A 27776-nucleotide genomic window follows, 5' to 3' on the forward strand; every position below is an offset into this window, starting at 1 on the left:
CGAGAGAGACAGAGCACGAACGGGGGAGGGGCAGAGAGAGAGGGAGACACAGAATCGGAAACAGGCTCCAGGCTCTGAGCCGTCAGCCCAGAGCCCGACGCGGGGCTCGAACTCACGGACCGCGAGATCGGGACCTGGCTGAAGTCGGACGCTTAACCGACTGCGCCACCCAGGCGCCCCACGCACCTGAGTTTTAAATAAGTTAGGATTTGGGACTTGTTGACAGCCGTGACAACGATATTAAATCCCTGCAAAATACGAAAGAACTGTTTTTCCCCTCAAATGTAACCGCCTGGCTGCCTGTGCAGTCTCGGCCGTCAACACGACGCTGTGGAAGAAAGAAGAACGCACGTACTGCTTAATCTGCAGTGACAACACAGCTCCCGGGCACGAGCACGGAACTCGGTTTGTGCCTGAAAGCTGATGCCAAACTGAGTAACGTTAGTAGGTGAGGCTCCGGGCCAGGTGACTGTAGACAATCCCGTTACTGGGAGCCCCCTCCCCCCCGGAAGAAACTTACAGGCTCCTGTTGGGTCAGAAGTGTGCACACTTCATAATAAGAAGCGTCTGACTTGGGCTCAGGTCATGATCTCACGGTTTGGGAGTCTGAGCCCCGGGTCGGGCTCCCTGGGGCCCCACTGACAGAGCAGAGCCTCCTTCGGATCCTCTGTCCCCCTCTCTCGCCCCACCTCCCCCACTCGAGCTGTGTGTGTGTGTCTCTCTCTCAAAAATAAATAGACATTAAGAAATGTTTATAATGTTTATTTATTTTTGGGACAGAGAGAGACAGAGCATGAACGGGGGAGGGGCAGAGAGAGAAGGAGACACAGAATCGGAAACAGGCTCCAGGCTCTGAGCCATCAGCCCAGAGCCTGATGCGGGGCTCGAACTCACGGACCGCGAGATCGTGACCTGGCTGAAGTCGGGCGCTTAACCGACTGCGCCACCCAGGCGCCCCAGCAGCTAAAACTATTTTAGAGACCGTGAACTTTCAAGATGCACTGTCTCATCTTCCCTTTAAAAGAAAAAAATAAGATCACTGAAACCAACAGATACGAGAATCCCCAGTGTTCTCCAATGATGAGCTTGGAGTCCAAAAAAGCGTTATGCTGACTGTTCCCAAAACTTCGCACATTTTGGGGGCGCCTGGGTGGCTCAGTCAGTTGAGCGTCCGGCTTCGGCTCAGGTCATGATCTCACAGTTTGTGGGTTTGAGCTGCGTCGGGCTCTGTGCTGACAGCTCGGAGCCTGGAGCCTGCTTCCAAATCTGTGTCTCCCTCTCTCTGCTCCTCCCCTGCTCATGCTGTCTCTCTCTGTCCTTCAAAAATAAATAAAAACATTTCAAAAAAAAGTAAAAAAAAAAAAAAAACTGTACATTTTGTGTGCATGTAGTTTTAAATCGAGTCATTTTTTTTAACGGTGCCTCAAGGCATCGTCACCCTTCCCCCATCTAAATATTTAAAAGGCCAGATTTTTCTATAAACACGGGAACTTCGTGCCCAGAGGGAACACTCGGCTCCAAAAGACATTTCATCATGACTCAGCACCTCCCTAAAAAGCGTCTCCAAAGGGCTCGGAGTAATAATTAATTCATTTCTCTCTAAAGCAAATATCGCTTTCGCTGGATCCAGAGAAACACTTCGGACGGCGTGCCGGGCAGTAGGATCACCCGCATAACACAGCGCCCTCAGTTGGAAACCATCTTCACGTCCACATTCTTTGCGGGGGGAGTGGGGGGGTGGGGGGGGCTTAAGCTGATGTTTTATAGTTTTGGGGCCGTGAAGGTATTTATAGGGCCTGATCCTATCCACTCGCTCCTGCTCAGTAAAGAATCAGTGACTGGCAGCTTTATCTACTGCTGTGCTAGAACATTCTCTGCTGGTCAAGGTTGTGTGTTCCCTGGGTCCTGCCTGCTCCCCGGACCTCAGGCCGCTCACATGCCTGTTCCTCCTTCCAAGATGCTTATCCCTCAGTGTGGTCTTTGCCTGGAAGCTCGTTCCGAGGAGAGTCTGTGTATCCCGCTGATTCACACTAAGCTGTTCTCTTCTGTATGTTCTAGAAGACCGGGGACTTGATTTGCAGGAATTATACGTCTCCACCCTGAGTGCACTCCCTCCGTTCCTCCGAAGGGGTTTGTTTCCTTCTTTCTGTTATGGCAACAAGGGTGGGGTTTTAGGCTCCTTTTTACCAGGAAGCCACATCCTACCCAGAAGAGGAATTGAGAACAAATTGTTTGAGCAGCGCTGTGATTTGTCCTCTGCGACGACATTAGGCTCTCTCTGTCTCTCTCACGCTCAAGAACACCGCTGCGTAATCATTTCGAGCTCAATGTCATGTGGGTTAGACACGATCCTAGAACCTCTGAGGCTCGATAATTACATTTATGTGTCTGCTGGCCAGATGCATAATGGGAACCATTCATTACGGGGCTCGATGTCGCACCCGAGCTTCTGCGTCAGGGAAGAGAGCATCAGCCTACACCATGGCGGGTAACTCCTTCTTTTTGCCAGAACAACACCATCTGTGCCGGGAAGCGTTCCACTTCAGACCCAGGGGGGCTTTCCAGCACATGTAAGATGCCGAAGAGAAGTATTGTTGTTCCGCCCTCACAAGCGACTGACGCGACGCATGTGTTATAATAAATTTGTGATCGTGTGAGCTTTTCCCTGGAAAGCATGCTGCATGGGATCTTGTTTCACAAACACTGAAGCAGTGATGAGCGACTTCGCCGCCAAGGCGTCTGTGTGGGGGCCTGACATGCGGGGCGGGGTGGCCTCAGCCGTGAACACCCTGGGTTGGGATTCCACCGACTATACAGCAGAACCACACGCGTTTGCAGGCTCGCCCGCGTGTCTTTGCCGTGTGAAGAAAGGAATACTTTCTGGAGATGTATTTTTAAGTGCGGGTTGTGTGATTATTCAGGATGGCGAGGCCAACAGATGGGGAGGACCGTCCTGGAAAAGAGAGTGTGGCCGTCACCGTGCAGGGAGGGTGGGGCTCCCATGCCTCCCTTTGTGCCCGCGGCCGAATGAGAGGTGGGGGGGCGAATGTGGACGGGACCCTTTACCGTGGTTTTGCCAGAGGGAACCCAGGAGGCGCATGCACGGGGACAGGACTGGATAATTTTGGTGGCTACGAGGAGAAGCAGCCGTCCCCAGAGGTCAGACAGCTGGCCCTGCAGGGATAAGGGCTGGGGACAGGGGCCCAGGAGCACAATAGTTAGCAAAGGAGCTGAGGCTGGGCTGGACGGATGGGTTTGCTTTCTGAAGGCACCCCGCTCCCCACTCCCAAAGCCCTTTACCATCTCTAGGGGTTGGCTAACTCTGGGAGGGACAGTCCCTCACCGAGACCCCAGAGGTCAAAGCATCAGAATAAGAACACTAAGGAAGAGCGGGAGAACCAGCACCTGGAAACATTGGGATGTCTCAGAGCCTTTGGGAAAAGTCCTCGAGAAGGAAGGAGAGAGCGGACTTTTAGCGAAAGGCTGAAGGAGATAATATGCCAGTCCGTGGCCAGGAGGCAGGTGAGGAGGTGAATAGAGAAAACACAGTGATCCAGGATGGTGACCGTTGAGGAGGACGCTGAGGACCGTGTAGAATCTTCATCCAGATGCACAGCTGAGGCCACTGCATTCGAAGCCACAGCTAAGTACCAAGGAATCAAAAATTACATTATCCATAACTGTTCCATGAAGAGAAAAGAATGAAAGATGGCACTTTCTGTTGTCTGTTCACTTACGGGTAACTCTGAAACCACGGCTTATTTTTAAAGCTTTCTTTATCAGAATATAAAGGCTGGGAACCTTACTAGAATGGCTGGCTGGATTCAGGTGGCCTCGTACCCCAGGCACGAGGTGAAGTGGCCTGAGCGGGAGGGCAGGGGACCGGGTTCCTGCAGGCGAGAGCCTGGCTGTAACCCAGGAAGGTTCCAATCCTGCCCCTCCCTTACTGCTGTGTGACCGCTGGAAAGTTTGTAACCTCTCTGAGACTCAGCTTCCGCTACAATAACATGTGATCCTGGAAGTCTTGCTTTATAAGATGGTCTGAGGGTTAGATAAGATCATACACACGAATGGCTCAGACCCGTGCTTTACACACAGCAAACGTGCGACAAACTTCAGCTCCGTTTATGTCGGAATAAGCCGATTTTAACATCCCCAGGAAGTTACCTGTCTTCTTAACTACAAATCTGGCAAATCTGTCCTGTGATAAGCAGATTTAATACAGAGGGAGCCATGGTAAAAGTTAATGGACTTTCCTTTTTCTTTAATGTTTATTTATTTTGAGAGACAGAGAGAGAGCAAGGGAGGGGCAGAGAGAGAGAGAGAAAAAGAGAATCCTAAGCAGGCAAAGCCCAGTGTAGAGCCCAACGCAGGGCTCAATCTCACATCTCACGACCCAAACCTTGAGATCATGACCTGAGCTGAAATCAAGAGTCGGACACCTACCCGACTGAGCCACCCGGGCGCCTTGGTTAATGGACTTTCCTAAAGTCGGAGCCCACGGTGCCACCAGCTTCGAGGCACCAAGGGGGACACACACAGCTCTGTGCAGGCACTTCACAGGACAGACTCGTTACTGGGAAGAGTGTCTGAACATCTCTAAGAACCAGACAAGAAACAAAAAGATACAGTGAAAGTGGCCGCAGGGGTCATGTGTGCACCTGTTTCCCCGGACACAAAGATGCATTTTCTAGATGCACGTTAGAAACTTGTTACAGAGTGTGCAAAAGAGGGGCGCCTGGGGGCTCCATCCGTTGAGCAGCCAACTTCAGCTCAGGTCATGATCTCGGGGTTCATGAGTTCAAGCCCCACATCAGGCTCCGTGCCGTCAGCCTGTCAGCGCAGAGCCCGCTCTGGATCCTCTGTCCCCCTCTCTCTGCCCCTCCCTCGCTTGCACTCTCCCGGAAATGAATTAAAAACAAAAGAAAACAAAACCAAAAAAAGCAAGTGGGCAAAAGATGTGAACAGAGCCTCCACTCAAGATGAGGTGCACACGGCAAAGACACCCAGGAAAAGATGATGACATCCCTGGCCGCTAAGGGCGTGGAGTTTAACACCAGGGGCCTGGAAGGTGCCCGTGGACGGCGCGTGGTCTTACGCCCTCTGCTGGAATTGCACAACGGTGCAGCCCCGTGAAACACGCCTGGGCAGCTCATTTAAGAAGTAAACTCGGACCCCATGTAACCCGCTCCCTCCCTCCCAGACAAGTACCCGAAGGAAACGCTGACTCAGCCCCACCCAGAGACCCGGACAGCAGTGTGCGCTGCAGCTTTGTCTGTGATAAGTGACGCCGGGAATCACCCCAAGCGGCCGTCCGCAGGTGGATGGATGAACATCGTGTGTTTCCCAACGAGGGAAAGCTTCTCGGCCGTGAAAAGGAACGAACCGGTGACAAGTGCTCTAAAGGGCTGGAGCTCAAATCGTAACGCTCGGTAAGATAAGCCACAACAGCCGTGGGTACAGAGCATATCATTCCGTTTATGTAAAATTCTAGAAAGCGCACACAAATGCGTGGTGAATGAAAGCAGCTTGCTGGGGGGTGGGGGGGCTGGTGGGGGTGAAGGAGGGGGGCACAGGGGAAACTCTGGGGGTGACAGATACGTAATATTCCTGACGATGGTCTAAGTTTCTTCAATGCAAACATAGGTCAGAAGCTTTAAATACGTGAATTTACTGTGAGCCCATTATGCCTCAGTAAAGCTGGGGTGGGGGGGGGACAGGGAAAGTGCTAATAAAACAGCAAAAAAAAAAAAAATCAAACATATTCTGTGCTAGTCAGGCCTCGATGTACACGATAAGCTTTTAACCTTAGGACCCAGGGCCCGACAGATTCTTCCTAAAATCCTGAGCTCAGGGGTGGCTCTGTGGTCTCGGGGTCCTGGAAACGGAGCCAACGCTCAGAGTGGTCGGTTACGACGCGTATTAAGTCCATACCGCAGATGAGAAAATACACCTCATGGAGAGAGAAACCATGGCACTAATGGGGACCTGCAAGTCCCCGGGGGTGTGGACAGGGAAATTCCTGGGAAGGGAGCCAGACCTGGTCTTCAGGGAAATCGTTTCGCGTCTTCTCATCTTTCAAGTAGGTATAATGGACGGAGAGGTCGGTCAGCAGGCACAAAGCTTCAGGCGTAAGACGAGGCGTTCTGCAGACCGAAGTACGGGGCGCGGGGCGGGGACTGCTTGGTCACACTGTGCCGTGGGGCTGGCGCCGGCCCAGCCGGGCCAGGATGTCGCCTTCTAACCTCTCCAGGGAATCTCTAACGCAGGGTGGTGGGAGGGCTGTGTAGGCGCGGGTCCATGAGCCCGCCCAGGGCCGTCGTGGGGCCGTCGTGGGCTGCCAGAGGCTGCGGTGATCAACAAGCAGGTGTCTCCGTTTCCTGGTCAGCGATACAAACTGATTACGGTGCTTCTCAGATTTTAACATGCGTCAAGTCCCCGCAGAATCTTGCTGAAATGACGCCTCAACTTCTGCACCCCTAGAAGGGATGTCAGTCCCCAGAAGCACAGACCACACGGTCGTCACAGGGGCGCCGAAGGCAGTGGGGACAGGTGGAAACACATTCCACACTCCCACACATACACACATACGTACACACACGCCGCCTTTTCCTGATTGTAGTGAAACCCTCTGGCTTCGTCCAGCCCGGGGGTGAGTGCTAAGCATAGGGACCCCTGGTGCTCCTGCCCAGAGCTAGCTGGCCAGGAGACGGAAAGCTTGCCAGCACCCCAGAAATGAATAAAATCCCGAGTCTGCCTGATCCGGATTTTGCTTTCTAAATATCCCAGTCATGGTAACACTCATATAAAGCTTATTTATTTGGAGTTGCTTTTTACATATGTATTATTTCCTAAATTCCAACGTTAGCTGGCTAGAGCAGAGAGCAAAGACAAAGTATCTGGATTCCTGTCGGTCCCCACATGATACAAACAGCAATGCACACACAGCTCAGTGGCGAAAGCCTCTCCAGGTTGGACAGCGTGGGGGCCGCTGGGACCCACGGAACGGGATGTCGTGCAAAGAAGGAGACACAGCCCCTTCCTCAAAAAGCCTGTCGCTGAGCTGGGGGTAAAGTCCACGTGAAGCACGTGCCTCATCGGCGAGCAGGCGTCTAACTCGTCGTGAAACGGAGACCACGTCTGTGCTGGTGGCCGTCCCACCCAGTGGGCCCTACGGGGCCTGGTCCCGGCTCTCGGCCCCGGACTTTGCCAGGACTCTGTGACAGCTTTACCGAGACGGGCGTCTCTCAGCCTGTTATCTGAAGACCGGGGTCCCACCGGGGACGCTGAGGATCTCGTCCCCCAAGGCAGCGGCTACTCCTTCCCGTGCCTTCTACTCTTCCTGTCATCAGACAGGGCACGTCGTCACCCCTACCAAGCTGACTTCCGCACCAGGACTCAGGCGTGTTGCAGTTCTCCTGCCGGCTGGGGTAGGGCCCCCCACCCCCGAGTGACCCAGGGGCTGCAGCCCGAGCCTGAGCCGGCGCGTCTGGCTCTCCTCATCCCTCCCGACCCCTCCCGCCCGGACTTTGGAAGCTGCCCCAGGAATCACCGGCTCCTCCAGCCCTGCCCAGGCCGCCCGCCGCAGGGCTTGGCCTTACAAGGAAGTCCCTGCCCCGATGACTTCACCCCCGGTCCCCCGGAGGGAGGGAGGGCTGACCTCGCAGACACGGGAGGGAGGGTGACCTCGCTGACTCGCTGACACACAGGCCAGGGGACAGCTCCCGCCTCAGAGGAGAAGCCCATCATCCACCAGCACAGAGCACAGCCAGGACTGGCCTTCACCTCTAACTCAGCCATCGCCTCCCCCTGAACTCAGTGCCAGGGCAGACCCGGAACTCCCAGGGCCCGCCTCTCCTCCACCCTGCCACTGTCAGCCAGGACTCCCCCTGCCCTACCTCCACCCTCCCCCTGCAGTCCCCCTGCTCTCCCTGCTCTCCCCCTGCCTCCCCTTGCACTCCCCTGTACTCCCCTCTCCCCTCTGTTCTCAGAATATTCCCCATCCTTCCCTGTCCTTCTCGTGACAAGTCACATTATCATTTCTGGGAGCCTGTTAAGCTCCTGGGATTGAGTCTCACCCTCAAACACCCACCAAGGGACTTGGTCATCCTCCCTGAGCACAGGTCAGACCCAGCCCTGGCTTGGCCTGGCAGCGGCCAGGGAAACAACAATGCACTAGAGACAGGACAGATGAGTCCTTGGAAGAGGCAGGCCAAGGCCAGGAAGGGGCTGGGACACGGGAGTCCTGATCCAGAAGCCAGGCTGCTCAGGGGCTGGGAGCCCGGCGCTCACTGACCCGGGGCACGTGCTGGGTGCTGCTGGCGGCCTGGGGAGGGCCTGCCAGTCTGGCCTGGTGTGTGTGGGTGTGAACGCACACCTGCACCCCCATCCCCCACCCCCCCGCCCCCCGCTCATAGTTGTGCCCCCCCCCCCCCCCCGAGCTGGGAAGACGAGAACTTGAGAGAGATCTCAGGCGTTCATGAACACCATCGGGAGTCAGCCAAATCCGGGGACGATTTCCAGAAGCTCCTCTCACAGAATGGGATCCGAGGACTTGTTTGCTCCTGTCATCAAAGTCATTTCTGGAATGTCACCAACACATCGCTAACAAGACATGAAAATAAGCTCTAACCATAAGAGTCTCACTTTTAAGTGGAGAACGAGAAGCAGGACAGAGCTGCTTGAGAACGGTCATGTCCCAGAAGAGCGGCTTTACCAGCATCCCCCCAGAGTGCTTCAAGGGACCGCTCTGGACGATCCGCCCCTGATCTTTGGGCGAAAGTGGTAATTGTCCTTCTCTGTCTCTCTGCCTCTGTGTCTCTCTTTCTCCAGTTAAGACTTTGGTGGGAAACTCCCTCGAAATAATCCAACATCCAGGGCTCCTGGTGGCTCAGTCAGTTGAGCTTCCGACTTCGGCTCAAGTCACGATCTCGCGGTCCGTGAGTTCGAGCCCCATGTCGGGCTCTGTGCTGACGGCTCGGAGCCTGGAACCTGTTTTGGATTCTGTGTCTCCCTCTCTCTCTGCCCCTCCCCCGTTCATGTTGTCTCTCTCCATTTCAAAAATAAATAAACATTAAAAAAATTTTTTTTAAGTTAAATAATTCAACATCCTTTATACTCTTTCCCATATACCAAACTGCCCCCTGATCTGTGCATTGGTTTCCAATGATTTTGCCCACTCGCAAAAAGCCCACGCCAGTCGTAAAAGGTCCTGCTGTATTATTTCGGTGCTTGCAAATCACTAGACGTTAAGAGAAGAAAAAAAATCTGCAAAACACATCATCCAAAAGCGTGAAGACCTTACGGTGAAACAGAATCTGAACGTTTCCCTCCCGGTCAGAAGCCGTCAGCGTGCGTGTATTTTCCATGTCAATCTCTATGCTTCCCACCTGAGGCTGAGTCGTCTTTACTTGTCTGGCTTGAAAAAAAAAAACAAAAACAAAAAAACAAACCTGAGAGGAAGTTTCAAAAGAAAGTTTCTGAACCCTCCACGAGGTCAGAATCTCGGAGCTAAGTAGAACAAACACTCGCGGCCAGGCAGCCGGGGAGCGGAGTGTCCTGGCCCGGGACCGGGTGGCCGGCGGGGACACAAAGGTTTCTGTGTGCAGCTCCACCGGCCCCAGCGGAAGGCAGTGTATTCTGGCCAGAGAGGCAGAGGTCGAGCAAGGCGATGACACAGAATGGCCTCGGAGTGGGGTTGAGGCCCACGGGATTCTCCTCCGGGAGAAGGGAGACTCTGACGCCGAGAAGACCTTCCTCCCACGTCGCCGGGGACCGGGGCCACCGTGAGGGCCCGCGTCTCACCGTCCCGACCACACCGAGCCCTGGCATTTACCTGGAACCCCGGTGGTCCCCACTGGTGGGGATAATTGGGTCTTCCTTGCTGACGACGATTCTTCTCCGGTTTCCCGCCCTTCTTACCGGGTCCGACCTCAGCTATTTCCAGGATGGATGCCAGGGTGGGTGCAGGAAGCCCGGCAGACAGCCGCGACACTGCTGAGCTCAACCGCAGTCAAGGAAGTCTGGGCACGATAAGGGGGCGACAGAAAGGAGGGGACGTGGCAGAGAGCAACCGTGGTCACAGTCGGACTGGCAAAAGTAGGCCTTTTCTGTGCCCCGTCGCTTATGCGATTGCCTTTGGGGGGGTGTTCACCAGAGCAGGTTTCTTTCCTACTCCTGCCGGACAACTTGACAAGTTAAAAATAAACGGGGGCAGGTTTGCGTGCAGAGGAAAGGGAAGCAGAGGGGCGTCCACCCGGGCACCGGGGTCGCAGCCCGGCTTCCGCACCGCTCTCGGAGGCCGGGGCCGGCAGCCGCGGACTTGACCCTGGCTGGCTCTGCTCAACAGGTGCACGGGACCGTAGGAAGAACCTCCTCTCTCCCTGTCTGTAGCTGCAGGGTGGCAGGGACGTCTCCTCCTCCCAAGGCGCTTTGAATGAGGAGACAAGAAAACAAAGAATTAACATGCTATATGATAAAACAGTTCAATCTAGACCCTTTCTTCAAAAAAGAGGCTCTGGAATAGCTTCTGTTGGTGTCACAAGCAGCCGGCCACGGGCCTGTAGAGCTCAGTGTAAGGGCAGACATTGCCAAACGAATGCAAACAATTCTACTTAATAAGAGCAGGGGAAGGCAGGCCTTCTGTATGTTCTTTCCTGTGTAAGACAGGGGGCGGGAGCCGCGGAACTCCTTCCGGTAGGCTCTCCCCATATCAGCCGGTGCCGTGCCCGCAGGTGTTCTGAGCAGATCAGAGCTAGGCAGGCGCAGCCGGGCTGGAGAGGCCGCTAAGTCCCAGGAGCCAGTCATTCTGAGTCACAATGTGATAAACCAGGAAACAGCAGACACAGAGTGGTTAGGGGCTCCGAGAAGGCAGAGTGCTGCCCCCCCCCCAAAACCGTCACACAGGACTTGGGCGGGGAAGAACGCCTCCCAGGAGCAAGGACCCAGGACTGAACTGTGTCTGCAGGTAAGCCCTCTTAACCGAGGTGTTTCCTCTGCTAAGAACACCCCGAACCGCCAGGGGTGATGTTCAATTTCAGCGCTCGCTAAGAAGAGGTAAGGGATGTGTAAGCCACACAGTTCCATTTTCTCCACCCCGCCCTGCCTTCAGGTCCTCAGGCATCCAATGAGCAAGCCCCTTCCACTGTGTAGGAGTTTCTGGGAGAACACGGTTCCCCCGACAGATCAGAAAGTGTCCTAGAATACAGGCAGGAGGCATGTGTCATTTAGGGTCCGGTTCAGCTCAAGTAACAGAAAACTCTGGCTCAGAGCAGCTCATACATATAAAGGTCTATCCTGGCCCATCAAGAAGATCTGAAGACAGGCGATGCTCCACGCACCCCACCCCTCCACCCCCTGCATCTGCTGCACAGAGATCTCAGAGCCCAGACTCTTCTGCAGCGCCCTCTGCTGTCCCTGTTGATGATCTTTGAGAGTGCCTCAAGCTCCACTGCGGTGACTTGGATCATGCCATCACATCTGCATTCCAAGCAATAAGAAGAGGGAAAAGGCTGGTAGTTTGACTCTTTTTTAAGCAGTCTTTCTGAAAATCCTCCTCAACAATCCCACTGTCACCTCCTGGGCCAGAACAGAGTCCCAGGGCGGCCAGGCCGATCTACAAAGAAGCCTGGGAAGGGCAGTCTTTGGCTCAGTCTGTGTGGTTCGTTAGAAGAGAGGAAGGGGGACGGAATTAGCTGCCTCCGCTTTGAGTCGCATCTTGAGGGACGGGCTGGAAATCCATAGATGCTCAGGGAGAATATCATGAGCATGGACCCGAGACAGAGGCTCATGGGATCCTAAGAATTTGCCCTCCTCTGCCTGAAAACTCCCATGCCTGTGAGTGTTTTTCTTCTTTTTCCTGAATTTGGAAGGTGTGTATGTTGACTCTAATCATTAGACATTTGTTTCCTGGGGGTCATTCCAAAGCGAGTTAGGAGGGAGCTGGGAAGAGGCCTGAGCCCAGGTGGAGGGGGGGACTGAGAGGGAAGGTTTCGGCAAGGTGGCAGGAATCAGGGTCGACTTTTCTGTGCTCTCGAGGCTGTTTTCTGGCGCCTGGAGTTTGAAAGCTGTGCTATTCAGGGGACATCTGCACCCAGAAAGCTTTTCCGGGGCTTGTCAGGAGCTGGGCTGAGTCATTAACACCCTCCTTGTGGGAAAGAGCCACCTTCTTGATGTCGATGAGGAACTTCTGTCTGACAGACGGCCCGGGGCTTCCTGAATGCTATTCCTTCCAGAAATTTCTGGGACACAGGAAGCAGGCAGCGCTAACCCAGGGGAATGAAAATAAAACGTGGACCCAACATTGGGATGGAAGGAGACGCCGTGACATTCGTGCCTACTGTCTGGCATTTTATGTGTGCCACAAAGTAGGAAGTAAATTCCGGGCTTCTCACACTTGCTTATCCCAGGAGCCCATAGAAAGAAGTCAGTCCCACCACGTCCGTGACGAATAATAGAACGTTCCTGAGATGGTTTGATCTTCCCTTATTGTATCATCACCAGAACATTTTGTGTCATTCTTTTTTTTTAATTTTTATTTACTTTTGAGAGAGAGAGAGAGAGAGAGAGAGAGAGACAGAGCATGAGCGGGGGAGGGGCAGAGAGAGAGGGAGACACGGAATCCGAAGCAGGCTCCAGGCTCCGAGCTGTCGGCACAAAGCCCGACGCGGGGCTCGAACTCGCGAACCGTAAGATCATGACCCCAGCTGAAGTTGGACGCTCAACCGACTGAGCCACCCAGGCGGCCCTAAAAATTTTTTTAATGTTTATTTTTGAGAGAGAGGGAGAGGCAGAGAGAGAGGGAAACACGGAATCCGGAGCAGGCTCCAGGCTCCGAGCTGTCAGCACAGAGCTGGATGCGGGGCTTGAACCCACCAACCGTGAGATCGTGACCTGAGCCAAAGTCAGACGCTCAACTGACTTGAGTCACCCAGGCAGGCGCCCCATGTGTTCTTTTTTTTTAGTTTATGTATTTATTTTTTGAATTTTTTGAAAGAGAGAGCGGGGGGGTGGGGGAGAGAGAGAGAGGGAGGGAGAGAGTCCCAAGCAGGCTACACGCTGCCAGCGCAGAGCCTGACGCGGGGCTCGAACTCACAGCTCTGAGATCACCACCTGAGCTGAAATCAAGAGTCCGACGCTTAACCAACCGACTGAGCCCCCTGGTGCCGGGAGGTGTTCTGTTCTATCTTCACGTTAACTCATGTACCAGAGCAACAGGGACAGAACCCAGCAACAGAAAAGGTTTGGGGGGGGGCGAATGGGGGGGTACCACATGGCCCCACATGGTTTCCAACAACCGAAAAAAAAGAAGTGGGGTCAGCACGTTCAAAAGCTCCTTTATTTCTTGGTTGTTTGGGCAGCCAGCTGCTGGGTGTCTGGAGGGGTCGGGCGGTGGAGGTGGGGAGGGGCGGGGGCTGGGCTCGAGGGGAGGAGGGGTTGGTGTGGGAGGGGTCGGGAGGTGGAGGTGGGGAGGGGCGGTGTGGGAGGGGTCGGGAGGTGGAGATGGAAGGGGCGGGGGCTGACCACGAGGGGAGGAGGGGTTGGTGTGGGAGGGGTCGGAGGCGGAGGTGGGGAGGGGCGGTGTGGGAGGGGTCGGGAGGTGGAGGTGGGCAGGCGGTGTGGGAGGGGTCGGGAGGTGGATGTGTGGAGGGGCGGGGCTGGGCACGAGGTGGGGAGGGGCGGTGTGGGAGGGGTCGGGAGGTGGAGGTGGGCGGGGCGGTGTGGGAGGGGTCGGGAGGTGGAGGTGGGGAGGGGCTGGGCACGAGGGGAGGAGGGGTTGGTGTGGGAGGGGTCAGGAGGGGGAGGTGGGCGGGCGGTGGGGAGGGGTCGGGAGGAGGGGCCGTGTGGGAGGGGTCGGGAGGTGGAGGTGGGCGGGGCGGTGCGGGAGGGGTCTGGAGGAGGGGCGGCGTGGGAGGGGCCGGGAGATGGAGATGGGGAGGGGCATGTGCAGGCCACGAGGGGAGGAGGGGTTGGTGTGGGAGGGGTCGGGAGGTGGAGGTGGGGAGGGGCGGGGGCTGGGCTCCAGGGGAGGAGGGTCGGTGTGGGAGGGGTTGGGAGGTGGAGGTGGGCGGGCGGTGGGCAGGGGCGGTGGCTGGGCTCGAGGGGAGGAGGGGCGGTGTGGGAGGGGCCGGGAGGTGGAGATGGGGAGGGGCATGGGCAGGCCACGAGGGGAGGAGGGGTTGGTGTGGGAGGGGTCGGAAGGTGGAGGTGGGCGGGGCGGTGTGGGAGGGGTCGGGAGGTAGAGGTGGGCGGGGCGGGGCGGGAGGAGGGACGGTGTGGGAGGGGTCGGGAGGGGGAGGTGGGGCGGGGCAGTGTGGGAGGGGTCGGGAGGTGGAGGTGGGAGGGGCTGGGGTTGGGCACAAGGGGAGGAGGAGTTGGTGTGGGAGGGGTCGGGATGTGAAGGTGGGTGGGGTGGTGTGGGAGGGGTCGGGAGGTGGATGTGTGGAGGGGCGGGGCTGGGCACGAGGGAAGGAGGGTTGGTGTGGGAGGGGTCGGGAGGGGGAGGTGGGGAGGGGCTGGGGCTGTGCACGAGGGGAGGAGGGGCTGGTGTGGGAGGGGTCAGGAGGGGGAGGTGGGGAGGGGCGGTGTGGGAGGGGTCGGGAGGTGGAGGTGGGCGGTGCGGTGAGGGAGGGGTCGGGAGGAGGGGCGGTGTGGGAGGGGACGGGAGGTGGAGGTGGGGAGGGGAGGGGGGTGGGCCTGACTGGAGGAGGGGCAGTGTGGGAGAAGGCGGAGCAGGTTTGGTGGTGATGGAGGCACTGGCCTGGGCTGCAGGGAACCAGAGATGGTGAGAGTCCCCCCTTCCCGCCCGTGTGTCTGTCTGTCTGTCTCCGTCCTCCAGGCTCCTCTGCTACGCAAGCTGACTTGTCCCCATGACGAGCGAATGGCCCCAGCATGCGCCCTTCACAGGGGCCCTGACAGCAGAGGGCCTAGTGACCCGGTCAGTGGGGCGCCAGGGAAACAGGGGAGTGACCCCCGGGCCCGCCGCCTCTCGGGACCGCCGTGAGGGGGACAAGCAGGTCCCAGGGACGCGGCCTGTGCAGAGGTGCTCAGCCTTGCTCTGCTGGGCGCGTGCTTGAACTGAGGAAATACGGCCCGAGGGAATGGCTCAGGGCCGGAGGGGGTCGCCAGCAGAAGACTAGTCAGTCCAAGGGCGTCCACATGTCCCCTCTCGGTGGGAGACCCGGGAGCTCCGAGGTGGCTCTGGGGGCTTCTGGGCTGAGGGGGGGGCGGGCAGGAGGAGCCGTCTGAGCACAACAGACTCAGGCCCAAGACCACCAGCTTCCTCCCAGACGCCTTAGTCCCCGTTCGGTCTGGGCTCAAACATCTCCAGCTGAGCTCAGCCTCCTAATATAAGAGTGCTTGCAGGTGGGCAGCTGGAGAGAGGCCGTCCACGACTCAGGACTCAGAGATGTCTGTGCCCCCCCCACCAGCGCTGGTGACCAGGGCTGTGCCCTCCAGCTGCATCCCGGGCCCGGCCACGCCCACTGCCCCCCGGCCCATGAGTCCCCTCGAGGGTCTGCAGCGGGCGCCAGCTGCGTGTGCATGTACGCACTTGGGGGCAGAGGAAGAGGTCTGTGGCTTGCGTCAGACCCTCAGAAAGTTTACCCCCCAAATGTTAAAACCTCCCGCTGGATGCTGGCACCTGCCACGGATGCACGTATGGTCTGTGCGTCCGTTTGCAAACTGAAAAAGGGTTACTGTTTATGGCTTTGGCCTCAGATACTTCGGTGTTCGCCCTCCACTGGCTCAGCCACGAATCACTTCCATTCCGATAGTAAGGAGCCCTAGAGACCAGTCGTTATAAATTCAAACTTTCAGACGCCCGCAGAGGACACAGGTGTGCGTAGGCAACATGCCAACGTGCATTCAGGTTAGCAACGCACAGCGACCACAGGTCATGTATCTGACCTGCTGTGTGTACTAGTCACGGCTGTCTGGAGAGACGGAAGCAGCGGGATATACTTACACACACACGAAGAGCTGTGTCATTGGGCAGCTCTGGAGGCTGAGATGACCCCCTGTCCGTGCGCGGACTGGGGATCCGGGAAAGCCAGTCCAAACCCACAGGCCAAGAACCACGAGTGCAGGAGAAGGTGGATGTCCCAGCTCACGCAGCACGCAGAGGGCACCAATGCCCCTTTCTCCTCCTTTTTAGCCTATCCGTGCCTTCAGCGGGTTGGGGGAGGCCCACCCACAGCGGGAGGGAAATCTGCTTTACTGAGTCCCTGCACTCAAACGCTAACGGGATCCAGAAACAGCCTCGGAGACACGCCCAGAGGCATATTTAACCAGACATCTGGGCAGCCTATGACCCACTCAAGGGTCACGTAAAATTATCCATGAGGCCGTAACCGCACTTGAATCAGCGTTTCCTTTTCCAGCTGGGAAGTTCCTCTATGACTTATGTTTCGAGCCGTCTCTCTCCCTCCTCATCCACGCACCGGTAACTGTGGATGTGCAAAGACAATGTGCCTCTGAAAGAACGGGTCAAGCCCTCCACCCAGTCACCACGTCCCTCTCACACAGGACTGTGGCCTCCTGTTACTTTGAAGGAAAACGTTATTCTGCGAGAGGCTCCAGTTCCCTGATGGAGTTATCTCGAGGGTCAAAACTCGGAACAGCCAAAACACTGCCAAAACTCTGTACCTGGCAGATGTGAGGAGACCGTCTTCTTTTCCACGTTTTCCCCAGCGTCTAGATATTCTAAGTGGCTCAGGGCAACGTGATTCTGCATCGAGGTCCTGGAAAGCATCCAACTGCTCTATATATAATTTAAAGTTTGGCCGTTAGACTCAGAGCAGAATTATTTTTAAACGTGGACAAGGACACAGAAAGACAGCAGGCCGGGGGAGGAGGGGGCTGCCGAGGCATTCCCTAGTCTAGCAGATGACTGAGCACTGGTTCGAGGACTTACCAAATTCTGGGAAGGAGAAGGGATGTGAGGCATGCGGAAAAGGGTGATGGCTATGTGGTGTTCTTGCAGATTAGCTCCAAGCTGTCCCCATGGTCGGAAAGGGAGGAAATTGCCAAGATGAGGGACGGAGTCAGAGCCTGCAGCCTGGGCAGGGCTGAGGCCCTTCGACCAACAGCCTGGAAGGAAAAGAATCCTGCCAGCAGTGTGGGGGGCTGTGTGCAGAAGGCAGACCCTTCCCTGCGGAGCCTCAGACGAGCCTTGAGACCCCGGCCGACGCCTTGCTGCAGCCCGTGACAGACTTTGGGCAGCGGCTAACAGAGCTGCCTGAATCCCTGACCCCCGGACAGTTATTCCTGTGATGTGAGCGTGTGCTGGTATGCCACAAAAGTTTGGGGCTCCTTTTAGGCAGCGATGGGGAACTAGCCCTCAGGTCATGTGCTTCTGGAGGTCCCTACAGCCCGCAATCTCCCCTCTCCTACCAGGGATTCTATCCTAAGGCCAAAGCTACATTAAAAAAAAAAAAAAAAATCAGTCGAAGGTTTGAAAAAAACTATTGAGATACATGTGTTGCAAAAGAATAAGAAAGGAGGGGCGCCTGGGTGGCGCAGTCGGTTAAGCGTCCGACTTCAGCTCAGGTCACGATCTCGCGGTCCGTGAGTTCGAGCCCCACGTCGGGCTAGGGGCTGACGGCTCAGAGCCTGGAGCCTGCTTCTGATTCTGTGTCTCCCTCTCTCTCTGCCCCTCCCCCATTCACACTCTGTTTCTCTCTGTCCCCCAAAAATAAATGTTGAAAAAAAAAGATATTTATCTTCATAATAGTAACAATAATTGAAAACTTCCAGTGTGTATTTTTTTGAGGCATGTGACTCTTTTTTTAATGTTTATTTATTTATTTTGAGAGAGCACGTGCAGGAGGGACAGAGAGACTGAGGGAGAGAAAGGAAGAGAGAATCCCACGTGGGCTCTGGGCTGTCAGCACAGAGCCCGACGTGGGGCTGGAACTCATGTACTGTGAGATGATGGCCTGAGAGTCTGATGCTTAATGACTGAACCCCCAGGCGTCCCTCAGGTGTATATTTTTACAATAATTTACCTAACCTATTGTCATGTTTGGACTCAGTTTATTTCTATTGTTTTGTCTGTTGCAGACAATTCACTGACAATGACCAATCTCTAACTTCAAATTTAAAAAGTATCAATTGTCCAAGAAGCTATAAAGGGCTTTTGGCTAAAATAAAATTCCGTGTGCACCAACTTTCTGAAGCGTAGGATGCTGTAGGAAGGGGTGGGTGATTCTAGAACACACACCCGAGGCTGGGGGTTCACGGCCTGTGGGGGCAGCCTGGCTCCCTCCTCTGCCCTGGGAGAGTGAAGGGCACCCACCAGCCATCTACCGGCCCCTCCCCCAAAGGCCCAGCCTTCCTTTTCTGCAGGCCCTACCCTGCTCAGGCTCAGGGGCAGTCACTCAGACTTGGCAATCATCAGCACACTCCTGGGGCTCGTTCAAAATACGTACTGCCGGCGCACTCCAAAGGTGGGCCTCGCGGGTTGTGCTGGGGGAGGGGAAACCAGGCCCGGTGGCTCTGATGACCGCGGTTTAGGGACTTACCAGTAATTCTGACCTCCAGCCTCGTCTCTTTTACAATACAGTTTTGATGCTCCGAGAGGTAAGCTAGGGGCTGGGGTGGAGCTGGGACGAGGCAGGCACCCCATAAAGGTGTGTACCCCCATCATTTGGCTGGGGGGGGCGCCTACAGAAATGGTTGTTCGTGTTGCTATCACGGAGTTCTCTGGGTTATCTCCACGAGTCCGGGGGCTCTTTTTCCACCTTGTACCCACTGGACAAACATTCCCTGAGCGGCTGCAGGCTCAGGCGTGTGCTATCCCCACCCTGCACGGTCCATGGGCGTCTGTGAGCGGTGTTCTTTGGGGTAACTGTGACCCAGCACAGGGCCGTGCGCCCGGTCACACAGGCCTCTAAGAGGGACCGGCTCCACGTCCGAAGCAGGTAACTGGCAGTGAGCTGAGCTCTGTAAAAAGTCGGCCGGTCCATCCCTCACCGACATGCTGCATAGGAATGTTTTAGGTTTGGACATTCCCAACAGAGTGTGGGAGCTTCTGGCTGACGACGCAGGAGCTAGTCGGGGTCCTTAGGGAAGAACTTAGGTCTTAGATCCCCCCACCCCAAGCCTTTCCTGCCCCCCGCCCCAGCCCCACTGGCTTCTGGACATCCAGGTCTGGCGCCAGGATGTCGCTAAGGCCACCTCGCGGGATCACTTCCTTCTCCTCCAGCCGGGGGCGGGCCCAGGGCTTGGACACCGCCAGCCAGCGCTGCCCACTTCTGCCCACCGACTGGAGGATCGCGGCACGTCCCCCCGCCCCGGGCCGCAGGTGAAAGCAGGGAGAGCCCGAGAGAAAGCGTGGGCGCCCGCAGCGCCGCCCGGGAGGAATCCTGCGGGAAGCGGGGAGCGCCTCGGTCGGGGTTCCGGCCCCCTACGTGGGGCGCTTCCTTCAAAGGCTGCGATCCCTCCCACCCAGGACGCTCCGCCCACCCGCGGTGCCTGTCCCGCCACCTGCGGGGCCCCCTACCCACCCCGCGCTCTCTCCCGCCCTCTCCCTTCTCCCCGCCCCCGCCAACATCCCGCTACGCCCGCCCCCTGCGATGCTCCGCCCACCGGGATACACCCGCCACCTGCGGCGCTCGCGGCCACCTGCCAGGCTCCCCCAGCCGCTGCGATCCCGCCCACCCGGGACGCCCCGCCCACCAGCGGTGCGCCCTCCACCTGCAGCTCGTCCCCCACCCCGTGCCACCTGGAGCCCCCCCGCCCCGCCTTGCCCCCGCCCACCTGCCGCGCTCGCTCCGCCTGCCCCCCCTCCCGCATTGCCCCCACCTGCCGCGCTCCCCCACGGGCGTCTGGCGCGCCCGGGCCCCGCCCCCGCGCCCCGGAGCCCGCCCCAGGCCGCCCATTGGCGCGCGCGGCGCGGCCGGGGCGGACGGTTCCGAGTGGCGGCGGCGCGGGCGGGGTCCAGGCTGCTGCGCGCCCGCCCCGGCACTGCTCGGCCTGCTCGCCATGGACGACGACGACGTCTCCGCCCGCAAGGGCTCCTTCCGAAAGTTCCTGGAGCACCTCTCCGGGGCCGGCAAGGCCATCGGCGTGCTGACCAGCGGCGGGGATGCCCAAGGTGCGCGGCCGCCCGGCCGGCCGGGGAGGGGTGATGGGAGGAGGGCCCGGGAAGCGGGGACGGGGTGCCCGGGGCGAACGGGGAGCGGCGATGGGAGCCCCGAAGAGGCGAGGAGGAGGGGGTGCACGGATAAGACGAGGGTGGGGGCCCGCCCCGGCGCCCGGGAGCCGCAGGGGGGCCTTCCGGGGCACGAGTGGGCGGAGCGGCCTCGGAAGGGGTGGCTGCGGCGGGGGGGGGGGGCAGGAGGAGGGGGGTTGTGGCCCGGGGACGCTTTATCAGGAAGATCGGTTAATTCCCCCCCCCCACGTTTATGTTTTAACCTGGGGCTGGGGACGGGGTCTCCCGAGGTCATTTCTCCTCGGAGTCGTAGGGCGGGGCGATGCCCCTCCGAGGCTTGGGGAGAGCGCGGCCCCCCGGATGCCGCGGCTCCCTCCCCCTCGACCCCCCTCCCCTTGCGGGAAGAACGGCCGGTCCCCGCCGCGCGTCCTGCGGATTCGCGTCCCCGCGCCGCGCGGGCGGGCTCCCCGCTGTTGCATTGCGGGGCGCGGCGGGGAGCGCGAGGGGCCCCGCGCGAGGGGCCCCGGGCCCGGTTTCCGCCGCTCCGCTGACAAAACCGAAGACGGGAATGGGTCGCTAGGCCCGCCCCGCCGGCCTCCTCTGGGGGGGAAGGACCAGGAAGCCCGGGGACTCCGGGGCGTCGCCAGCGCCCGGGGCGCGGACTCTACCCCTCCCCGCCACCCCCACCATGTGGAGGCCGCCTTGGGGAGAGGGGGACGCAAGCCCGGGGCCGCGGACACCCAAGAGATGTTTATAGTTAAGGGGGGGGGGGTGACCCGGCCACGCCCGGCCTCTGGCGCTGGGTGCACGTGGGGCCACAGGAGCTCTCGGACGGTGGGGTTTCCAGGCCCAGGTGCATCGATGGGTGGGGCACGCCGACCGCTGGGAAGTGGACCCGAGGCGTCCTCGCAGCCTAGAGATGGCCGGGGCTGCAGGCGCCCATCCAGCTGGGTCTGCTGGTGTTTTCTTCCCCCTCCTGCTCCAGCCGGACGCGGGCGCGTTTCTGGGCCACGCGAGGCGGAAGGATGCTGGAGCGCGCTGCCTGGCACTTCCCCTCCCCCCCCCCCCACCGCCCACCGCGCCCGTGACCTTCCCGTTGCCCTTGAGCCGGGCGAGGCTGGCGCGGGGGCGGCAGGTTGGGGCGCTGTGGCCTCAGCCCCGCCCTTCGCGCGTCTACGTGATGCCGGGCCAGTCGCCACCCTCGCGCCCTGCGCCCTTGGCCCTGGGCACCCGGCGCGGGGACTGCGTGCTGCTTGCACCGCGGAGCGGGAGTCCCGGCGGGAGCCGCCTCTTCCACCCTGGGAGGCAGCCGTGCTGCTCACCGCCCCCCTTCCCGCACCCACACAGGCCCGCCTTCCCTTCCGGAGGGGGGACCCCCGGCTGATTGAGCAGTGCCCCCGGTGACCTAGTATCCTAGTAAAGTGATCCCGGGAGTAAACATTCCGGAGGCGCGAAGTGTTGTGACAGGGCACTGGCCCGGCCTGGAAACACGGGGGAACACTGTATTGTCGCTTAAGTAAACACCCAAGGTGTGCCACGTGGAGTCCGGGTGGCTCGCCGTGGGGCTCAGAGTGGCTTCCCCGTCAACCGGCGGCTTGAAAAGCACGTGCGTGTGGAGACGTGGGCTGGCACCCGTTCGGAAGCATCCTGGGTGAATCTTAATCTGGGCCTCGACAGGGGGATGCACCGTTGGGCAGGAAGACGGACTGGCTTTTAAACCACAGGGCTTCAGGGTCAGAGTTTCAAGGTTGTTTTACAGTTAAGGCTCTGTGTCTGGTGAAAATACATGGACGGGTCATTCTTTTGAACCCCCGTCCAAGAGCGTGCTCAGCTACCTGGTAGGTGACGTGCACGGCCTCGAGGTGATGGCACAGGAGAGTCAGCATTTTCTGTCCCTTCTCCTGGCCCAGCCACCTGTGAGTAGTTTTAAGTAACAAGAGGCCGGTTGAGTCGACACAGCTGGTCACTGGGAGAGGAAACGTTGAGAGCCAGACATGAGAAGGCCGCTCTGGTGGTGTCAGATTAATGGGAAACGCCTGACACTCTCAGGTGGGCATCGGGCTGCCCCTGGGAGAGCCTCCCGTGGTCTGGGCATTTATCCCGCGGAGCTGAGGCCCTCGACTCCGTGTTGTCTGGAACTCCGTGGGAAGCAGCATCTCCTGCTTTGGTATTTTGAGCTCTGACTGAGGGTCTCGATCCCCTTCTGTCTGAGAAAGCTCCTCCTGGCGTGTGCTCCGTCAGTCTCCGCAGCAGCAGATTTAGAGACCCCTAGAGCAGGTTGTTCCTAGAGATGCTGTCTAAGACGCTCTGTTCTTTCCCCATCTTATCTTGATTCCGGATTCTGTCAGCCAAGGTAGGAGAGTTTTGCTCATAGCTCAAGATCCAGGAGAGCATGTGCAAGCCTTAATTTCAAGGTAGTTTTCTTTTTTCTTTAATTTTTAGAAATCTTTTTATTTATTTTTGAGAGAGAGAGACAGAGCATGAGTGCGTGAGCGGGGGAGGGGCAGAGAGAGAGGGAGACAGAATCCGAGGCAGGCTCCAGGCTCCGAGCTGTCAGCACAGAGCCCGACGCGGGGCTCGAACTCGAGAACCGTAAGATCATGACCCGAGCTGAAGTTGGACACTCAACCGACTGAGCCCCCCAGGAGCCCCACAAGGTAGTTTGCTAATCCGGTGTGGAATGATGGTCGGATTCCACGTGGAGATGACCATGGCCACTATTTGGGGGGCCGGGAGCGCTACGCTTCCCGCCTCCAGGCCTCATTATGTTACTCCACGGTGCGTATGTCTTCATTTTCGAGGTGGGGAGAAGGTCCTACAGACTCGCGAGTGACTTCGTTCAGGTCACGTGGCTCATACGTGGCATTTGGCAGGATTTAGGCAAAGTCCTGTGAGCTCTCAATCCCCAGTACTTCCCAGCAGGCCATGCTCTCCGGGGGCCTTTCTTTGGTGAGGCTGTAAAGTTCAGGTCCAAGTTAACGCTCCAAAGTGGGCAAAGCCCAGCTGGCTCAACATTATACGGATGATTTTTCCACAGCTTTGTGAGGAGAGCAGAAAACGCCTGTTTACAGCGATAGCACTGGGGCAGCCGAAGCAGTCCCACGTCGATACCAGAGTGATGGAGTGCTTTTGTTTTCTACTCGAGTTTCGTGTAATTATTTAAAAAATAAGAAGAAGAAAGAAAAAAAAATCCCCTCATCTGTATTCCCACAGCCCCCCGCCCCGCCCCTTAAGGAAGGCAATTTCTAGACCTTATTGTTCTTCTCCTCCTTTGGGTTTCTTCCTTTGTCGCGAGGACGTCTGCAAGTTTAAACTGATTTTCCACCTTGCTGGATGGACAGCCTTTCCGTGACTAAGCAGCCACCCTCCAGCAAGATTGTGTCACTCACCAAACATGATTCAGAGTGTGGGCTCCGGAAGGCCGGGTGCAGCTGAGAAGGTGCAGGCACCCAGGGCAGCGAGGCTAGGAAGGCTGAGTCCCTCTTTCGCCTGAGGCAAAGCAGCATGAACACAGCATTCGGGGAGCTCACATGAGCGGAGTCTGGATCAGCCTTTCCAGCATCAGCAAGAATAACTTGCAGGATGAGTACCTGCCATCTGGGCTGTGCAGGCGCTACTCTGTGCTGATTTAGCGCACACGGGGGCAAGCGGGCTTTGTGGGGAGCTGCCTGCCTTCAGCTCTAAGTGGCAGACAGGGCCGGGCCGCGTGGGTGCAGAGGACACGGGAGGAGGGGGACCCCAGTGTCTCTCCCCAAGTGCGTTTCTGGGGTCCAGCACAGGACGCGGCACCGGGCAGGCTCTCGAGCATTTGCTGCACGGCTCCCCTGACTCCCCTGACTCTCCCTGTCGCAAAATGCCGGGCGACTGGAGTTCTGGCTCCTTCCTTTTCTCATGAAGTCATTTCGATGCCTGAACCTCACTAATCAAAAGCAGTCCTTCTGCAGAGTGGTGCCTGGGAACGCCAAGGCCTCGAAGGTTCGAACTTGAGCACCGTAGTCAGGAATGTGAGGCTCTGGTCTCGGGGCCTCGGGCACCAGGGTGGTCCTGCCATTGAACACGCGACAGGAGCCCAGCTCGATGCAGAGGGAAGCGGGGGCCGGTGGGCATCTTGTCTCCGAGGGCTCTGGGGCCCCTCACTGCCCTGGAACTCTGTCCGCGTACGTTCTGTAATGGGTTTTTTTTTTTTTTCCACTTAAAATGTAATAATTAATTTAGCAAAAACTGTTGCGTCCTGGCAGCGGTGTGTTAGGATCACAGCGGTAACCCCGTGAGCGCCGCGGGCAATCAGCCATCGCACTGTTTTCTGGAACTGTGGCACACACACCGTGTGGCACACCCAGGTGACTTAGACTCTGGACACTTGGTCATCTTTCAGAAAAACTCAAACCCGGATACGGGAAGCAAACAGCTTTGGCTCGGAACTGAAACGTTTCATCGGGGGGAGCCGGGGGCCCCCGGGGGCCGCTCTGCCCACCAGAGGGGCCACCAGGAGCCATCACCGTTAGAAACACAGAGACAGGCCGGGACGGGGTGACAGCAAACGTGGGGACCCAAAACTGTATGCTTGCTGCGATTGTAATTAGGTCAGGAGGGTGTATTTGGACAAAGGGCAGGGGGCTTTATGTTAAAAATGGTCGGGGTGCTGTGTGCCCACCTCCCTCTTCCCAGCAAGCTCCGCGGGGCTCTCTGTCTGTATTTGGTGCACCTGCCCGGGGGGCCCCCCACCCCTTTTTCCCAGATGTCTTTGCCGCCATGTACTTAGCGTGCCTGGAATTACACACGTTGTACCTGTCAGGACGAGAGAGTGTGGAGCCGGGCCTCCCAGAGCCCTGGGGCTGTTGGGGGTGAATAGCCTGGTTCCTGCTCTCCACCAGGGTCCCGCCAGGGTCCCACTCTCCCCTGGGCAGGGCCTCCAGTGCTCATTTGCATAACAAAGCTGCAGAATCGCTCACCTGCTGTCCTCTCCGCAACTCCCTTCTAGCTCCCCCTGCCTCTCCCCTCCTCCCCAGTGAGGGTCTTCCATCCAGGGACACTGCCCCGCCCTCCTGCCCCTGGGGGCTCTGGAGCTTTGTCCCCCTGGTTTCGCAGAAGCCACCCAGGGGTCTTGCTGAGGCGCGTTCTGGTGTCGCGGGTCTGGGCACCGCACCTCTGGTCCCTCTGGTCGGCTCAGGGCCACGCTGGAGTCGGGGTCCACGGGGCAGCTCGGCCCATCAGGACGAGGACCTTGACTGGGAGGGTTACACATAGGACTCCTTGCATAGAGCGTGTAAACAAGTGATGTGGCTGGGCGTGTCTTCGACTGGGAAGCGGTTGGCAGAGCAGGTGCAGTGGCCGCCCGCGGCCCTTCCTCCTCGGCTCAGCTCTGGATTAATATTCCTGGGGTTTGATTCCCCTTCCCATGTCCTCCTCCCATCAATGAGCGAGGCTGCCTGGGTGCGGAGTGATGCCCGGGGCAGATGGTGGACACCCTCTGTCAGGGAGCCGGACCCGGCAGAGAGCCTGTTTCTGGAAGGCCCGGGACACCTGTGCGCAGAGACTCTCCACACGCCCCATGGGGGGCTGAGGGGTGAACCAGCGCACAGTACCCTGGCATGGGGGCGGGGGGGGGCGTGCAGGGGCTGGGGGAAGAGGTCAGGGCCAAGTGGGTGAGGTTCTGGGGAGGGGCAGGCAGTGAGGACTTTGGATTTGCCTTGTGGGTTCAGGGAAGTCACCTGAGGTGCTTCCTCACCCAAGTTTAGGGTCTCATGGGGAGCAGGATTGGGCCATAGCTGGAGGGTTGCAGGACTGGAGCTGGGCCCCTGGCAAGACGCCCCTATGGCGGGGACCCAGGAGGGTCGGGTGACTTTGCAGGTGGAGGGTTTGGCCTCAGGTAGGAGCTCACAGTAGGGCAGGAAGAAAGGCAGAGCCGGGAGCAGCGGTGGAAGCAGGCAGGTTGGTAGAATGCTCTTGATAGCCTTGCTTAGACTAGTGAACAATGGGAGGTCCAGGGAAAACCCATCAGCAGGGGATGAGCTGTTAGGTGCCTGGAATATTCTCCGCCTTTCCAAGGAGCTTTGCTCTGATGCTCCCGGCAAGAGACCACACCACTGTTACGGTGTGGATTCAGAAGTAGATTCCACTGCTGTGCGATAGAAACCAGGCTCCCACATGAGGCCCATTATGGATGTCACTGTGTAGCCACCGCATTACAGAAGGGAAAACAGGGGCTCCTGGGGGGCTCGGTCGGTTGAGCGTCTGACTTCGGCCCAGGTCATGATCTCACGGTTCGTGAGTTCGGGCCCCACATCGGGCTCTGTGCTGACAACTCGGAGCCTGGAGCCTGTTTTGGATTCTGTGTCTCCCTCTCTCTGCTCCTCTCCTGCTCGTGCTCGCTCTCTCTCTCTCTCCCTCTAAAATATAAATAAACATAAACAAATTTTAAAAAGGGAAAAGAAACAGGAGATGTTAATTGTAAATGTGTATTTTATTCAATCTAGTATTCCAGTCCATCATTAATATAAAGACCATTAATAGGACGTTTCACTTTTTTGTTTCCGTGCTGAGCCTTGACATGCGCTCTGTTATCGGACACAGGGCATCTTGGCACAGTCCGGGGCCGCCCCAGGGACAGTGGGGCTTCAGCCCCCGCGGTGGCCGCGGCCGCTTGGATATAAAGGGTCCCCCTGAGCCTTTGTGTAGAAGCTCAGATGGCGTGCAGGGGACTGCTGGCTGTGGTCTCGGTGTCCGTGGTGGGCACTGGGACGCGGTGTGTGGCAGGCTTGGAGTGCTTGGCCTCTCCCGCTCCCTGTCACCCAGGCTTCCCCGGGGCGGGCACGCTGGCTCCGCTCCACCCCCCACCGGACCCTGCACCCAGTCCCCCAGCCCCGCTCTGCCCCGCTCTCCTCCTTGGCAGTGTATTGGTTTCTCGGGCCCGGAACCATCCCGTTTGGCCAGTGATGTAGGGCACCAGTGCCTGGCGAGGAGACGATGCCCCATCCATGTGCACCGGATGGCTGGACAAGTGAACGCGTGCCCACGTTTTCCCCTGACTTTTCACGCGGGCAGTGATGTGGATAGCACAGGATGCAGGGAAGCTCCCAGCTTGCCAACTGATCCCGGGGGAGCCAGCCCCGGACACGGCTCTCCTGGTGACCTCCCCCCTCGCCCCTCCTACCTACATTATTAAACGGGGAGGCTTAATGGAGAATCTTAGGAGCAGGAGCAAGATAACGGTCCTTTAGCTTGTTTTCTGACACACGCTGACGGCTGCTTCGGTACAAAGAGGCGCGTGAATTCAGACAGAGGCCGGTGAGAGGGCTGAACAGCTGGGCTTTATTTTTCCAAAAGGAATTTAAGTAGGGACTAATTAGGGAAGGGAAGGTGACGAGTGGGGAAAATCGCTCCATACCGTTAAGAGGGTTAAGTCAGGAGGTTGATTATACTCTTCTGATCATGTGGGAAACACAAGACGAGCCCCACTCGTTTTATTAGAATCAGCATATCCCTTACTTCTTACAGATGACGTTTCTTTTCTTTTTTTTTTTTTTAAGTTTACTTGTTATTTATTTTTGAGAGAGAGAGAGGGAAGGGGAGGGGCAGAGAGGGAGGGAGACAGAGACTCCCGAGCAGACTCTGCACTGTCAGC

The 27776-nt window shown here is 58.0% G+C and overlaps 1 protein-coding gene across 4 annotated transcripts in view; it reads left to right on the forward strand.

Moving 5' to 3' along the window:
* Window positions 1-19870: 19870 nt before the first annotated feature.
* Window positions 19871-27776, forward strand: part of LOC122472248 (phosphofructokinase, platelet) — a 53284-nt gene continuing 45378 nt past the window's right edge. Inside the window, exon 1 of one of the 4 annotated variants that reach the window (XM_043561589.1) lies at window positions 19871-20095. In XM_043561589.1, the coding sequence (XP_043417524.1) occupies window positions 19984-20095 (112 nt within the window). In that variant the 5' untranslated portion in view covers window positions 19871-19983. The remainder of the gene's footprint in view (window positions 20096-27776) is intronic. The other 3 variants (XM_043561590.1, XM_043561592.1, XM_043561591.1) reach the window with 3 other exon arrangements.

Source organism: Prionailurus bengalensis, chromosome B4 (assembly GCF_016509475.1).
Source record: "Prionailurus bengalensis isolate Pbe53 chromosome B4, Fcat_Pben_1.1_paternal_pri, whole genome shotgun sequence".
NCBI lineage: Eukaryota > Metazoa > Chordata > Mammalia > Carnivora > Felidae > Prionailurus > Prionailurus bengalensis.